Below are 16,566 nucleotides of genomic sequence, written 5' to 3' on the forward strand. Positions count from 1 at the left end.
CAACATACCTGGACATACAACAATTCATCCGCAAATTATGCCTCAAGAAACATCTTGCGCAAACTGAAGTGCAATATAACCCAACACCAGACAGTAGATATACACACACACAACTACGCCCCAAGTCATCCTTCTATCCAATTCAGGTGAAGAGCAGCTATATCGAAACATTTGAGAAATTCCTCACGGATGAACTAGACACTATGGATAATTACATCCAAAGACAAAACACCCAATCTGACTAAGGTGGAGAGACTAGCACTCCAAAATTTAAAAACTAATACTAACATTGTCATTAAACCCGCCGACAAAGGCGGAGGCTTGGTCCTCCTCAATTCCCATGACTACAAACGAGAATCCTACAATATTCTCAATGACTACCACCTACAAAAAGTTACGGACAGATCCTACACCAACATTCAGTATAGAACTCTCCATACTCCTGCAATCAGGCAAAGAAACAGGCATTCTCAACACTAAAGAATACAATTTCCTAAACACAAAACACCCCATCATACCCGTATTCTACTACCTACCCAAATTACAAAAAAAACCCACTAATCCCCTGGGCTGACCTATAATCTCAGGAATAGGATCACTAACCTCTAATCTTTCGCAATATCTGGATCATTTTCTACAAGATTATGTTAGGCAGCAACCATCTTACCTGAGAGACACAACAGCAGCAATTCAGGCATAACAGGACATAACATAGACAGATGATATGTGGCTGGCATCTACAGACGTAACATCACTCTATACGATCATTGACCACCAAATTGGCCTCACCAGCGTCCAACATTTATTGAAAGAAAGAGGCACACTACATCCAGAACAAATCGATTTCTTAACGAAAGGAATCAAATTCATACTCACTCATAATTACACATAATTTGATAACAATTTCTGCGTACAGCACAGAGGCACCGCGATGGGTACTAAGTTCGCACCGAGTTACGTGAACCTCTTCATAGCAAAGTGGGAGGAGGACTACATCTGGAGCGGGCGCGACCTCGGTGCGAACTTAGTACTATGGAAGAGATACATTGTATCCCTCCCATCAAACTAGCAGAATCATTCCACACACTAGACATCATCCACCCCCCGTCCCAGTCATCCAATTACAATCCCCAAAATATCACCAATCACACCATTACCCGGGCTTTATAAAACCTTTAATCATCTGGCCTCATAACTCCTTGAGAAAGTCTGTGAACGGACGAAACGCGTCAGAGAAATATACACATCTCCTGTATTCCTTGCCTACTGTTACATTGCTGTTATACAAATACCGACATGTAAGTGTGTTTATTTCATTTTAAATTAAACCGTTTTCAGCACTTCACTATGTAGCTTCCTATCATTGTTTCCGAGCGCTACAATCCGCGCATGCGCGGTCACAATACTGATTGAAGCCACCAGCGGGGAAACTATTCAGCACTCAGCGCCGGCTCACACGCCACCTGAGCAGGACACCGCTGCCCGCCTGACCCCGCAACCACCCCATCATCGCTCCTGCGTTTAGCGTCTACTCAACCCATCGAGACCGCGCACGAGACCCCTGGCATCCACCTCAATGGCAGTTTGAAGCGAACTCACTACCATCAGAAGGTAATTGCACATTTTTGTCACACCTAAACGGGACACACGCTCATCACTGCAATCCCTACTGTGCATTTCAGGCTGTCAGAGTCAATACAGATAGAAGCACTTATCGCTTCCATCCACCAGCGGCACGGACATTCTTATCAGTGCTATATCTATCAGAGTGTCATCCATTCATAACTCGCTTGCATCCATTAGGAACAGTATTCTGCATGATTAACACTGCATTGTTTACTCTGGTTATTACTGTGCTTATCTATGCTATCTACTGTATACTCTGCATGTTTCCTGTATACCTATACTCATTCATCAATCACCCGCCCAGCACACCTACCACTGGTCCACATTGGTCACTACTCATCAGTGTATTGGAGCGCAGGGTGAAATCCCCATCTACCATAATTATTCAGGAGTGTGGTTAACTCCCTTTCACCCAGCTGCTCGTACTCCTCAGTTGCCATAGTGCATCCACCACCTCTCCACCTCCTACATAACTAGAATCTGATTGGTTGCTATAGGCAACGTCTCCACTTTTTCAAATCCGCAGCTGGATAAATTTACCCCTTTACTGTCCAGAAATAAAGCATGCATTTTTTATACTGTTTTTTTCTTCTCTTTCTGATAGAATGCTGTAAGGGTGGAAAAAATGTTTCATAAGGCCTGCAATTCATGTACAAATGTTAAGAGGCTGGCATGCTTTGAGAATCTCTAGGTACCATAGTGTCTAGGATGGTTTCTAAGAGCAAAGGGTCATATATAATTTTCCCCTATTTTTATTTTAGGTGTTTTTTAATTAGTACTTTGAATTGGCCTCACTTGTATTCTTGTTCTCTCTAGTGGGATATATCAAATTACAATTTAATATTAGATTTTAAAGCCGATGTAAATTGGATGTGGTTTTCAAACAAAAATCACGTTATTTATTATTTTGAAGTTTCTATGAAATTGCATGCAATTTATGATGGTTTTAAAAGACACATACCACATCTTGTTCGAGACAAACTGCTAGTTTGTAAATCAAACATTGCGCAAAAAACATTCGCTCTTGATTTAACCCTTTGTGATGCATCTAATTTTGACTTTCATATATCTTTAAAATACACCTTTTAGAAGGCATATCTTTGTGCGACCCATAGCCCTGGTACAAGTTAACATATCGATGACGTAGACTGCTACATCTGTGTATTGGATATATCTGTATGCTAAACTTAAAGTTGTAAGTATCATACCATTTGTGCCTTAACATATTTTTGTGGCAAATTTGTCGCTGCACCTTAAAGGTCAACTGTAAATCACGCATATTTGTACAGGCATCATACTCAAAACACATAGAATTTAACCTATTGCCACTATAGCCACTATATGTCTAAAGAATGTAAGCCTTTTTGTGCTGTTTTCCATGTGCTTTTAGCAAACCGCCACTTGATACGTTACACTAGTTGTATGGATCTCAAGTAAAAAAGAAACAAGATTGCAGTTTGTAAAAAATGCAGAATTATATGTTGACTATATAGCTTGTTGGAGGATTTGTGTTCACAGAGGAACTTTATCATATCAGTTGTAGCAGCACATGTAAGAAAAGAGATCTTCATCATTTAAAAATTGGATCTGGCATGTCTCATGTCTGGGAAAAAAATCACATGCTACTTACAGGACAAACCTGATCTTTTCATAAGAGTCTAATCACATTGGACCCTCTCTAGAAGGTCATACTCTTCACTACTCCCCTTCATAATTCTCAGCTTTTGTCGGGGACCAATAGCCTATTAATGATTCTGTTTGGCAATAACATTATTTAAGGTTTCATTAACCCGTTTTTAATATACTTGTTGTTCTGTAAAATGCTCCCTTCTCTCCTTATCCACCCCAACCCTTGTCACCCCCTATTTACACATTGCAAATATATATTAAATTTGATATTTTTCCAAGTACTGTAACTGTTCTTTTACTATGTCCCATATATTTTGTGAAGCTGGATAAAGAACAATCTATCTTAAACTGACATGTACTGTTATGCCATATGTCTGTTGAAAATAAAAAGTAAAAAAAAGCATTAAAGCAATACAAAAACTAAACTATATAGAGATTCAAATATTAAAATGCATTTATTATGAAACATGAAAAGCTTACTACAGCTAAAAATATACAAACCCAGTCTGTTAATGGGATTCCTCTTGAAAAGAGCTCGGAGAAGACATTGGGCTTCACAGCTTAAAAACTGAGGCATTCCAAGCTTGGCTCTGAAAAATTTAGTTAAAATGTATAATACATAAAGTCTTCATTTAATAATTATAAAGTATAAAAGTTTTTTTTGAACTGTAAATATATTGCAGTATATATTTATATTGTTACATAATATTCAATAATAAACCTGCATATACCTGTTTATACCTGTTTATTTTCATCTTGTTTATCTTTTTTTACTAGGAAATTTAGAAGTGCTCAGTTTGTTATGTTGCTGCACTTAAATTCCACCTCAAATAAGTTAATTGCAACATGAATGGCTGCTACAATGTGGATCATTGGTGCTGATAGCAAGGCACTTTTCTTGGCACTTCATGAGAGGCCTATTTTTGCCCTCTTTTCCCTGGAACAAGTTATAATCAGAATACATGTTCTAAATAGCCTTGGAATATTTCCATTGAGCAATTCATTTTCATAATAAGATTTTGTCCAAACCTACTAGTAAAATTAACATTTTTGATGAACATCTTTTTCATTGTTAATTTGTAAGAATTGTACTTAGAAAACTGGACTGTATTACTTACTTTAAAATAAGTGACATAGTCTCTTTTCTATCTTTTCCTTGAAAAGGTAGGGTTCCTGTTAGCATTTCAAACTAGGAAAAACAGATTGTGAGAGTTAGATTGTGGAAAGAACAGGATACCCGAAAACACAGAGGAGTGATGCAAGTTCCCCATCACACTGATGCAGGAAGAATTTGGTGTTAAATACACCTCTGCATCCAACACATTGTATATAATTTACAGGAGTGACATCACTAGTTTCAAAATAAAAATGATGGCAATGCTACTCATCAAATGTAAGGATATAGTTTGCATGATATTTTTCATGTTACTTGGGTATTAAAAATAACTGCAGGATGAACATACATGAGAACTAGTAGGCTCTACTACTCAAATGGGGATAAAGGATCTGCTATATGAGCATGCTTTGCTGGTAGACAACCAGTTGATAGCTAGAAGGGCATGCTGGGACTTGTAGTTTCACAACATCTGGAGGGCCGCAGGTTGGACAGGCCTGCTCTACTCAATCAGACCATGAAGGCATGCGAGAAAGTATACTAATGAATGATGCAATGGATTCAGCTCCAATGCCTGATATAGGATTTTGTAAGGGGTGGGGATTTGACATATAGGACAAATGTATGTTGAATTAGTTCTTAAAACTGTTCTACCACCTATGTAAAATATTTTACTAAGGTGTTGCTCCCCTCTGCTGAATTTCCAGGCCTGCTACATGTGGTGAGTTTTCCCTGGGGTTTTGTTAGTTCTATAATACAGAATAGGTATACTGAATCTAGACTGTATAAAGACTGTTGATTTAAAAATGCATATTTGTAGACAGCTTATGAAAGGAGCGAAAAAAATTATTTTAACAGCAGTTTGAAAACATTTTGATTTGCATTAATGCATTAGTACAACCATGAGCTATGTGAAAGTGAGTAAGTGAAATTACCATGAGAACGCCGAATGACCACCAGTCAGCACTCTGTGTGTGTCCCTTTCGACTGACAACTTCAGGCGCCATATATTCTATTGTCCCGCAAAATGAATATGCTCTTTTGTCATGGTCAATAGACTCTTTACTCAACCCAAAATCTTTGTATAAAAAGAGACAAAATTAAACTGCTGTTTAGTGCAATTTGTAGTTGTAATTTTGATGCACCATCAAACAAAGTATTAAGTTGTTTCCTACCTGTGACTTTGATGTGACCTTCCTCATCTAGAAGAATACTGGAAGAAAATAGAAGGCAGAGGAAGGATAAAGGAAACATTAGTCATACTGTCATATAATTTATAAAGTCTGAACACCAAAAAATCGTAAAGTTGTGCTATATATCGTAGAATGATGGGCTGGTAGCCACAATACAGTACATTTGTATATCAAAGATGTTTCAGTAACATTAACAAATATAAAAGTTATATATATATATATACATATATATATATATATATATATATATATATATATATATATATATATATATTATGGATGTGCACCGGCCAGTTTTGGTATTTTGGGTTTTGGGTTCTGATTACCTTAAGGTTTTGGGTTCTAATGGGTTTTGCCAAAACACCCCCCTCAAGGTTTTGGGTTCTGATTTTTTTTTAAAAAGCATAAAAACCTGTTTTTTGGTTTGTTTTCACTCCTACGCTATTATTAACCTCAATAACATTCATTTTCACTCATTTCCAGTCTATTCTGAACACCTCACACCTCACAATATTGTTTTTAGGCCAAAAGGTTGCACCGAGGTAGCTGGATGACTAAGCTAAGCGACACAAGTGGGCGGCACAAACACGTGGCCCATCTAGGAGTGGCACTGCAGTGGCAGACAGGATGGCAGTTTAAAAAACTAGGCCCCAAAGAGCACTTACCATCCTCTCAGCTCATAAATATTATTTGGAATCTATTCATGAAGGAATTACCATAATAGATTATACAATAAGATGTTACATCCTTAATGTATGAGGATTCCAATAATAAAAAATAATATTGATTATTTGTGACATACATTTATGGCCAAATATATGGTATCAAATATTATAGTGAGCAGTGACACGGCTTGACAATTAATATTGTCTATTTTAACAGTTTATTCTTTTCTCAATTGCATTCTATATACACCTTTTAATATTTCGCAATTAGAAATTTTATGATAAGTTGATTCAATAAAGATTTATTTAACAGTAATTTTCAGATACTTTTTGGTCCATTCGAGTGCCCCATAAGATCCTTACTTTTTCTCTTTTGTTCTTTATCTATGTCAGCAATGGTTGGCAGGTCCTTCAGTCCGGACCAGATGTTCTCTGAATCCCCGCCAGCGGGTCGTTTATGAAATTTAAGCTGTTTCCTCGCAGCCACAGGTGTGGAAGAAAATGAAGGAGGAGCTGTTGCCATGTCACGGTCCTCTTCAGATGACAATCTCCTGACCAGCAGGTCTTTGCACCGCTGTAGACTTGTGTCCGCCGGAAACAGAGACACAACATACGCTTTAAACCGAAGATCGAGCACGGTGGCCAGAATGTATTCCTCTGACTTTAAAAGAGTGACCACCCTCAGATCCTGGCAAAGCGTACGAAGGGCTACATCCACAAGAGCTACATGCTTGGTGTAATCGCAATGGCTTACCAGCTCCTCCCTCACTTTCTCCAGCTGCTTCTGCAACAGCCTGATCAGGGGAATCACCTGACTCCAGCTGGCAGTGTCGGAACTGACTTCTCGTGTGGCAAGTTCAAATGGCTGCAGAACTTTGCACAACACGGAAATCAGTCTCCACTGCGCTTGACTAAGGCGCATCCCCACTCCTTTGCCTATGTCGTAGGTGGCTGTGTAGGCTTGAATGGCCTTTTGCTGCTCCTCCATCCTCTGCAGCATATAGAGGGTGGAGTTCCAGAGCGTCACAACCTCTTATTTGAGGTGATGGCAGGGCAGGTTCAGGCTTTTCTGATGTTGCTAGAGTCTTCGGTAGGCAGTGGCAGAATGCCGAAAGTGTCCAGCAATATCCTGCACACCCCTGTCACTTTTCAGGTAATGCTGCACCACCAAATTTATTGTGTGGGCAAAACATGGCACGTGCTGGAAATTGGCCATATATAATGCCCGCACAATGTTACCGGCGTTGTCCGACACCACAAATTCCCAGGAGAGTGTAAGTGGGGTAAGCCACTGCAAAATGATTTCCCTCAGTTTCAATAAGAGGTTGTCAGCGTTGTGCCTCTTACTGAAACCGGTGATACACAACGTTGCCTGCCTTGGAACGAGCAGGCGTTTCGGAGATGCTGCTACTGATGCAGCTGCTGCTGTTGCTGCGGAAGGCGATGCATCTACCCAGTGGGCTGTCACAGTCATATAGTCCTTAGTTTGCCCTGAACCACTTGTCCACATGTCCGTGGTTAAGTGGACAGTGGGTACAACCGCATTTTTCAGAGCACTGAGGACACTTTTTCGTACTTCTCTGTACATCCCGGGTATCGCCTGCCTAGTGAAGTGGAATCTAGACAGGATTTGGTACCGGGGACACAATACCTCCATCAACCGTCTAAATCCCACTCCACTGATGGCAGACACCGGACGCACGTCTAACACCAACATAGCTGTCAAGGATGCAGTTATCCGCTTTGCTATAGGATGACTGCTGTCGTACTTCGTGCTCATGGCAAACGACTGTTGTACGGTCAATTGTATAGTGAAAGACGTAGCGGTCTTACGACTTCCCCTCTGGGAAGATGACCGACTCCCAGCAGCAACAGCAGCAGCAGCAGTAGTAGGCGTACCATTGCAGGATCCTCTGGAAGAATCCCGGATTGAAGAGGACTCAGTCATGCTGGTGACATGGCCTGCAGGACAATCTCTGATCAAGATCGTGGAGGAAATTGACGAGGAGGGTGTTGCTGGTGTGGATACAACAGGACCAAGGGATTTAGGTGTCCCTGGACTGCTGATGGTCCTAGCCACAGTTCCTGAACTAAAGACTGAATTATGAAGGGTCTACAGGTGACGTAGAAGGGAGGATGTCCCTAGGTGGCCAAGATTCTTACCCCTGCTTATTGCAGCTTTACATAAACTACATATGGCAATACAATTGTTGTCCGGATTGGGATAGAAATAATTCCAGACCGAAGAGGTGGATATTTTGGTCTTCTGCCCAGGCATGACGATAGGCTTTTTCATCCCATGGACAACAACTGTTTTCCCTCCTGGTGCCTCATTTAAGATAACCACATCAGCATCCTCCTCATCAAGTTCCTCCTCAGCGCCAGCTACATCAATATCCTCCTCCCGGTGTACAACATTGACACCTTCATTATCCAAATCTGTAACTGCACTGTGGGTGATCCTTCCAGAATATGCAGAGGGCGTGCTGCAAATGGTGGAAGGAGCCACCTCTTCCCGTACAGTGATGGGAAGGTCAGGCTTCGCAACCACCAACACCCTTGGACTCGCCTTGGGGATTTGTGATGACATCTCTTTAGAAGGCAGAGTTGTTTGCTGTGTTGTTGATGACAGCTTAACTGTTACGGACTTACCTTATCCCCGCCGCTCCGTCCAGCCGCACTTCCGCATTCAGGACCATGTGACCGCACCCGGAGGCGGTCACATGACCACAACCTAGAGGCGGGGATTTTGAATCCCCTTCTGCATAAAAACCTCACTCTGACACTCGCTGAGTGTCAGAGCAACACTTACCTGTTCCTGGCTCCTGCTCTTCGTGGATTGCAGTGTCTTCCTGTTCCTGTGTCTCCTGTGTGCTGATCTCTGCCTGTTTGACTTCCCTGGCTCTCTATTCCCTGTGTACCGACCCGGCTTGCTGACCATTCTCCTATTCTTGTGACCCGTGTACCGAACCTGGCTTGTTGACTCCGAGTTGCCTTCTGATTCTGCCTGACTCCATTCCTGTGTACCGAACCGGCTCATTGACTCCGCTACCACCGCTTCACTCCGCTGTACTACATCTTGAGGCGAACCTGGGGACCGCGACCTGCGACTCCTGGCAGCGAAGCCCACCCCGCCTTGCGGCGGTTCTTGGTGAACACCGGGGAGATCGTTAGACTCCGCACCTCAGGTAAGCCAGCGCTAATCAAGATTAGTAATATAGTATCCAGAATCTGTTACAGTTTGCTCTGACCATGGATACCACAGCTAAAGATCTGTTGGAGCATTTAGTAGGAAGGATGGATAAACAAGAAGCTAACCAAGAGCAACTTTTAAAATTCCTCAATAGTCTATCCACTCGCTTGGATGTTGTCCAGAACACCCTAGTGGCTGGTGGATCACCTGGGCCGGCAGTGGCCCCTGTACCTCAGGCCGCAGCAGCAGCTTCTTCCTTGCAGCTACGGTTGCCTAACCCACCTAAGTTCGATGGAGACCCTAAAAATTGCAGAGGTTTTTTAAATCAATGCTCCATACAATTCGAGCTTCTACCTGGGAACTTCCCCTCCGGAAAAACGAAAGTGGCCTATGTGATTTCGTTATTGTCCGGTCAAGCTTTAGCATGGGCTTCCCCCTTGTGGGAGAGGGACGACCCCATTCTACATAACTTCAACCTCTTCTTGTCCACCTTCAAGAAAATATTTGATGAGCCAGGAAGGGTGTCCAATGCCGCTTCCAGCTTACTACGTCTCCGCCAGGGAAACCAGTCTGTGGGGCAGTATGCGGTCCTCTTCAGAACCATGGCCTCTGAACTTCGCTGGAACGATGAGGCTCTAGTAGCTACATTCTGGCAGGGCCTTTCAGACCGAATCAAAGACGAGTTGGTATCCCAGGAACTCCCTACGTCTTTGGACGACATTATCTCCCTCTGTGTCAAAGTTGATTTGCGTTTCAAGGAACGTAATTCTGAGAAGGAACAGTCGCGGCGTAGCATGATTCGCTTAGCCCCCAACTTCCAAACCCCTGTTCTTCCCCCGGAAGAGCCCATGCAACTTGGGAGGACCCGCTTATCAGCCGAAGAGAGGGAGAGGAGATTTCGGAACAAGCTGTGTTTATATTGTGGAGAGAGTGGCCATCTTCTGAGTTCTTGTCCCAAACGCTCGGGAAACGACAGGGCCTAACGAGTTCTGGAGCTGTGTCGTTGGGCCTCTTTTCTCAGTGTCAGTCAGTTCCCAATAGTAATGATTGCCTGTCTATTCCCATTTCCCTTCAATTAGGACAAAAGACCTTCCCGCAGTCGGCTCTTCTAGATTCCGGAGCCGCAGGAAATTTCATTTCCGCCACAGTAGTTAAACAATTCGCTATTCCCACACAAGCCTTGGAACAACCCATCTCTCTGATGGCCATTGATGGGGGAAGAATCCCTGAGGGGTCCATCCTGGTACGCACTATTCCCCTTCTACTTCAGATAGGAGCACTTCATCGGGAGAAGATTTCTTTTTTAGTAATACAAAGATCTACCAACCCAGTCATCTTAGGACTTCCTTGGTTTCGTGCCCACTCTCCCACCTTGGACTGGAAATCTGGTCACATATTGTCCTGGGGACAGTCCTGCTTCTCTCGCTGCCTACAGAGAGTGGTTCCCCCGAATAGTCCCAGACGTACCCAAGAATTTCCTGTGACTCTCCTGCCTGAGCCATACCAAACCTTCTCTGATGTTTTCTGTCAACAAGAGGCCACTAGACTTCCCCCTCACAGAATCTGGGACTGTGGCATTGATCTGATACCTGGTAAACCCATTCCCAGGGGCCGTGTTTACCCCCTTTCCCTCCCGGAATCTAAGGCTATGGAGGAGTACATCCAAGAAAATCTAAACAGGGGCTTCATCCGCAAGTCTGCCTCCCCAGCTGGGGCTGGCTTCTTCTTCGTAAAAAAGAAAGATGGGGGCCTCCGCCCTTGCATTGATTACAGAGGCCTGAATGCCATTACCGTTAAAAATCGGTATCCACTGCCACTGATTTCTGAACTATTCGACCGGATCAAGGGTGCCACCATCTTTTCTAAACTTGACCTCAGAGGAGCGTATAACCTTATACGCATTAAGGAGGGGGATGAATGGAAGACGGCGTTTAACACCCGAGACGGCCACTTTGAATATCTGGTCATGCCTTTCGGGCTATGCAATGCCCCAGCCATATTTCAGAGCTTTATGAATGAGCTGTTTCAAGACCTCTTGTACCAATCTGTAGTCATCTACCTGGACGACATTCTCATCTTTTCTTAAGATCTAGCATCTCATCGTACTCATGTATTGGAGGTCCTCTCTCGTATCCGAAGAAATCAGTTATTTTGCAAATTGGAGAAATGCACCTTCGAGCAGAAACAAATTCCCTTCCTGGGATATATTATTTCGGGCACCGGTCTACAGATGGATCCCACAAAATTGAAAGCCATACTTGACTGGCCCCAACCTTCAGGCCTTAAAGCCACTCAACGCTTCCTAGGATTCTCCAACTATTATCGTCAATTTATCAAGGGGTACTCCTCTCTCGTGGCTCCCATCACAGCATTGACCCGCAAATCTGCTGATGCTGGTATTTGGTCCTCTGAGGCTATCCAAGCCTTCACATTATTAAAGTCTCTCTTTTCATCCGCACCCATTCTTCAACAGCCAGATTGTTCTCGTCCCTTTGTCCTGGAGGTAGACGCCTCTTCTGTTGGCACAGGAGCCGTACTATCACAGCGAGGTCCTTCTGGAAAACTTCATCCCTGCGGATTCTTTTCCCGTCGCTTTTTACCTGCTGAGAGGAATTATGGGATTGGCGACAAAGAGCTCCTGGCCATCAAATTGGCTCTCTCCGAATGGAGACATTTACTAGAAGGAGCGCAATTCCCTATCACCATATATACCGACCATAAGAATTTGCTTTACTTACGCACTGCCCGATGTCTAAATCCTCGTCAAGCAAGGTGGTCCTTATTCTTCTCACGCTTTGATTTCAACATCACTTTTCACTCAGGATCTAAGAACACGAAAGCAGACGCCTTATCTCGCTCTTTTGATCCAGCTGACATGGAATCCTTGGAAGATAAGAAATTCATTGTAAATCCATGTCAAGTATTGGCAGCTACACACCTAAAAAAGGGTTGTCCTCCAGGCAAAACATTCATCTTGCCACATCTACGCACCCGGCTCCTTCACTGGGCTCATCACTCACTCTTCTCTGGGCATGCTGGCATTCGCAAGACCTGGGACTTATTGTCCCGAAGCTACTGGTGGCCTTCCTTGCTGGAGGATGTGAAGAGATTTGTTGCTGCTTGTTCCAAATGTGCTCATCACAAGACCTCTAGGAAGAAGCCTTATGGATGCTTGCTCCCATTACCCATTCCTGATTACCCTTGGTCACAGATCTCCATGGATTTTATCACGGACCTTCCCCCTTCCAAATCCTGTACTGTAGTGCTTGTGGTCACGGATCGCTTCTCTAAAACAGCCCACTTTATTGCTCTCAAAGGCCTTCCTTCTTCCTCCTCCTTAGCCGATATTTTTATTAAAGAAATATTTCGCCTCCATGGCTGTCCTCAACATATTGTCTCCGATAGGGGATCACAATTCATATCAAAATTTTGGCGGTCTTTTTGCAATAAATCCGGGATCAAGCTTGACTTCTCTTCCGCATATCATCCCCAGTCCAATGGGGCTACTGAGAGAACCAACCAAGAATTAGAGAAGTTTCTAAGAATATTTATCTCTAGTAACCAAGACAACTGGGTGGACCTTCTCCCTTGGGCCGAGTTCGCCCATAACAACCATTTTCATGAGGCCATCTCTAACTCCCCCTTTTTTGTCCTGTATGGCTGCCATCCTAGACTACCCACCTTCTCTCAAGTCTCATCTTCTGAAGTTCCAGCAGTGGACTCTCTGGTTCGTAACTTCTCTGATATTTGGGAACAAACCAAGACAAACTTAAAACAAGCAACTACTCGTTCCAAAAAATTCTACGATAAAAGGAGAAGAATGACTCCAAGTTTTGCAGTTGGTGACAGGGTATGGCTATCCACCCAGAACATTCGTTTAAAGGTTCCCAGTAAAAAATTTGCTCCCAAGTTTATTGGCCCATTTGCTATATCTGAGATTATTAATCCCGTAGCCTTTAGATTGAGTCTGCCTCCCTCCTTACGCATACCCAATGTCTTCCATGTCTCCTTGTTAAAACCGATGGTAACCAACAGATTCTCCACCTCATCCAGAACTCCTCCTCCTGCTGTGGATCGGGATCAAGTGGAATACGAGATTAAAACTATCCTAGATTCTCGTAAAGTTCAAGGTGCCATACAGTTCTTGGTGGATTGGAAGGGTTACGGCCCTGAGGAGCGCTCATGGGTAAGAGCCATTGACCTACATGCTCCCCGTCTACTTAAATCCTTCCATAAAAAATTTCCTTTGAAACCCTATTAGGTGTTCGGAGTCCACCTTTATGGCAGGGGGTACTGTTACGGACTTACCTTATCCCCGCCGCTCCGTCCAGCCGCACTTCCGCATTCAGGACCATGTGACCGCACCCGGAGGCGGTCACATGACCACAACCTAGAGGCGGGGATTTTGAATCCCCTTCTGCATAAAAACCTCACTCTGACACTCGCTGAGTGTCAGAGCAACACTTACCTGTTCCTGGCTCCTGCTCTTCGTGGATTGCAGTGTCTTCCTGTTCCTGTGTCTCCTGTGTGCTGATCTCTGCCTGTTTGACTTCCCTGGCTCTCTATTCCCTGTGTACCGACCCGGCTTGCTGACCATTCTCCTATTCTTGTGACCCGTGTACCGAACCTGGCTTGTTGACTCCGAGTTGCCTTCTGATTCTGCCTGACTCCATTCCTGTGTACCGAACCGGCTCGTTGACTCCGCTACCACCGCTTCACTCCGCTGTACTACATCTTGAGGCGAACCTGGGGACCGCGACCTGCGACTCCTGGCAGCGAAGCCCACCCCGCCTTGCGGCGGTTCTTGGTGAACACCGGGGAGATCGTTAGACTCCGCACCTCAGGTAAGCCAGCGCTAATCAAGATTAGTAATATAGTATCCAGAATCTGTTACATTAACTCTCTTAAATTTTTTAGAGTGGGGGGGAGGAGGAGGGCTTAGATCCTTGGGTGAAGCTGAACCACTAGTCATGAACATGTGCCAGGGCCTAAGCCGTTCCTTGCCACTCCGTGTCGTAAATGGCATATTGGCAAATTTACGTTTCTCATCAGATGATTTCAATTTCTTTTTTTTTGATCATTTTAGTGACCTTTGGCTTTTTGGATTTTACATGCCCTCTACTATGAAATTGGGCATCGGCCTTGGCAGACGACGTTGATGGCATTTCATCGTCTACGTCATGACTAGTGGCAGCAGCTTCAGGAGGAAGTGGTTCTTGACCTTTCCCTACTTTATCCTCCAAATTTTGGTTCTCCATTATGTGCAGCACAAGAGAGCGTACCCCTAAACCACACACACACGTCAAAGCCTTTAAAAATTATATGCGGCACAGGAGAGTACCACTGGACTGGAGTTATACAGCAGTACCAATGGACTTATATTGCAGGATCAGTGAACGTAGTTATTATATTGCAGGACTTATAGTCTTATACTGCAGGATCAGTGAACGTAGTTATTATATTGCAGTACCAATGGGCTTATACTGCAGGATCAGTGAACGTAGTTATTATATTGCAGTACCAATGGGCTTATACTGCAGGATCAGTGAACGTAGTTATTATATTGCAGTACCAATGGGCTTATACTGCAGGATCAGTGAACTTAGTTATTATATTGCAGTACCAATGGATTTATACTCCAGGATCAGTGAACTTCTATAGCAGTACCACTGTACTGGACACAGGACAGCACCACTGGAATAATGGCAGCACCACCACTGGACTGAGCAGGACAGAGCACAGGGCAGCACCACCACTGGACTGAGCAGGACAGAGCACAGGACAGCACCACTGGACTGAGCAGGACAAGGCACAGGACACCACCACTGGACTGAGCAGGACAGAGTACAGGACAGCACCACTGGACTCAGCAGGACAGAGCACAGGACACCACCACTGGACTGACCAGGACAGAACCACAGTAATGACCAGGACAGAGGACACCATTTACTAACACACCAGGAATGACCAGGACAGAGGACACCACTAACTAACACAACCTCTCTCTTCCCTGATCAATGCCGAGTGAAGATGGCGGCGGCATGCGGGGAATATAAAGAATCCGAATCTCGCGAGATCTGACGGCGGGATTATGACTAAATGCCTCGTTTTGAGTTTGGAGTCCGCCGGGAATACCCGAACAGTGCTCGGATCATCTCTGATATATATATATACATATATATATATATGTGTGTGTGTGTGTATATATATATATATATATATATATATATGTATATGTATATGTATATGTGTATATATATATATATATATATATATATATGCATAAATTAATTTGATGCACTAGACAAAATTAATTAATTAATAGAAGCACTAGACCAAGTCTATCCATACAAAGTACTTTAGCCCCTAGGAAAATTTGTAAAATGGGTAGAAAATTAATTAGTCTTCTGCAACCATTCGCCCTGTCACATTTATTTTCCTCTTTAGAGGGGAATTCAATAGGTACACTAAGAAAGTGTTGTCCAAAATGCAGAAATAATGTTTAATATTAGAAATGGATCGGTTAGTGGAACCACTATTAATTGAAAATCCCAAATTTATTTAAACTAAAGCCCAAGTCTCAAAACCAAATTGGTCTCATCATTCCCTAGAAATAAACAATCTCACAATGGGCAGCACGGTGGAGTAGTGCTTAGTGTTTGCATGTGTTTCCTCCGGGTACTCCAGTTTCCTCCCACACTCCAAAAACCATACTGGTAGGTTAATTGGCTGCTATCAAAATTGACCCTAGTCTCTCTCTCTCTCTGTGTATGTTAGGGAATTTAGACTGTAAGCTCCAATGGGGCAGGGACTGATGTGAATGAGTTCTCTGTACAACGCTGCGGAATCAGTGGCTCTATATAAATAAATGGTGATGATGATGATAACCATCAATTTGGCTGTACACTTTGTGGAAAATGTATACTTATGTTTGTACTAACTTAAATAGTTTTATTTCCCACAGCACAGAGTGTACTTTTTATATATAAAAGTGAATTCAAATTGTAAATTTTCATATATAGTTTTCTTTTGCAATGCTCCTGTAGGACTCCACAGTAGACAGTACCATTACAATGGTTAGGGAGTGAGTCCATAATTCCAATCCTGTTTATTTAAAGTTTTTGGGGATGGAAAATATCCATTGGG

The 16,566-nt window shown here is 43.3% G+C and overlaps 1 protein-coding gene across 3 annotated transcripts in view; it reads right to left on the minus strand.

Annotated features, from left to right (window-relative positions):
- The window catches only part of RPS6KA2 (ribosomal protein S6 kinase A2), a 193,778-nt gene that overhangs the window by 86,200 nt on the left and 91,012 nt on the right, over positions 1 to 16,566 (minus strand). For all 3 annotated transcript variants that reach the window (XR_012689708.1, XM_075203299.1, XM_075203300.1), the window contains exons 7-10: positions 5,545 to 5,582; positions 5,305 to 5,447; positions 4,374 to 4,444; positions 3,757 to 3,845 (exon numbers count right to left, since the gene is read on the minus strand). Coding sequence is in view for 2 of the 3 variants with exons in the window: in XM_075203299.1 (XP_075059400.1) it covers positions 3,757 to 3,845; positions 4,374 to 4,444; positions 5,305 to 5,447; positions 5,545 to 5,582 (341 nt within the window). In the remaining variant the exon portion in view is untranslated. The remainder of the gene's footprint in view (positions 1 to 3,756; positions 3,846 to 4,373; positions 4,445 to 5,304; positions 5,448 to 5,544; positions 5,583 to 16,566) is intronic.

This window comes from Mixophyes fleayi, chromosome 3 (assembly GCF_038048845.1).
Source record: "Mixophyes fleayi isolate aMixFle1 chromosome 3, aMixFle1.hap1, whole genome shotgun sequence".
Taxonomy (NCBI): domain Eukaryota; kingdom Metazoa; phylum Chordata; class Amphibia; order Anura; family Limnodynastidae; genus Mixophyes; species Mixophyes fleayi.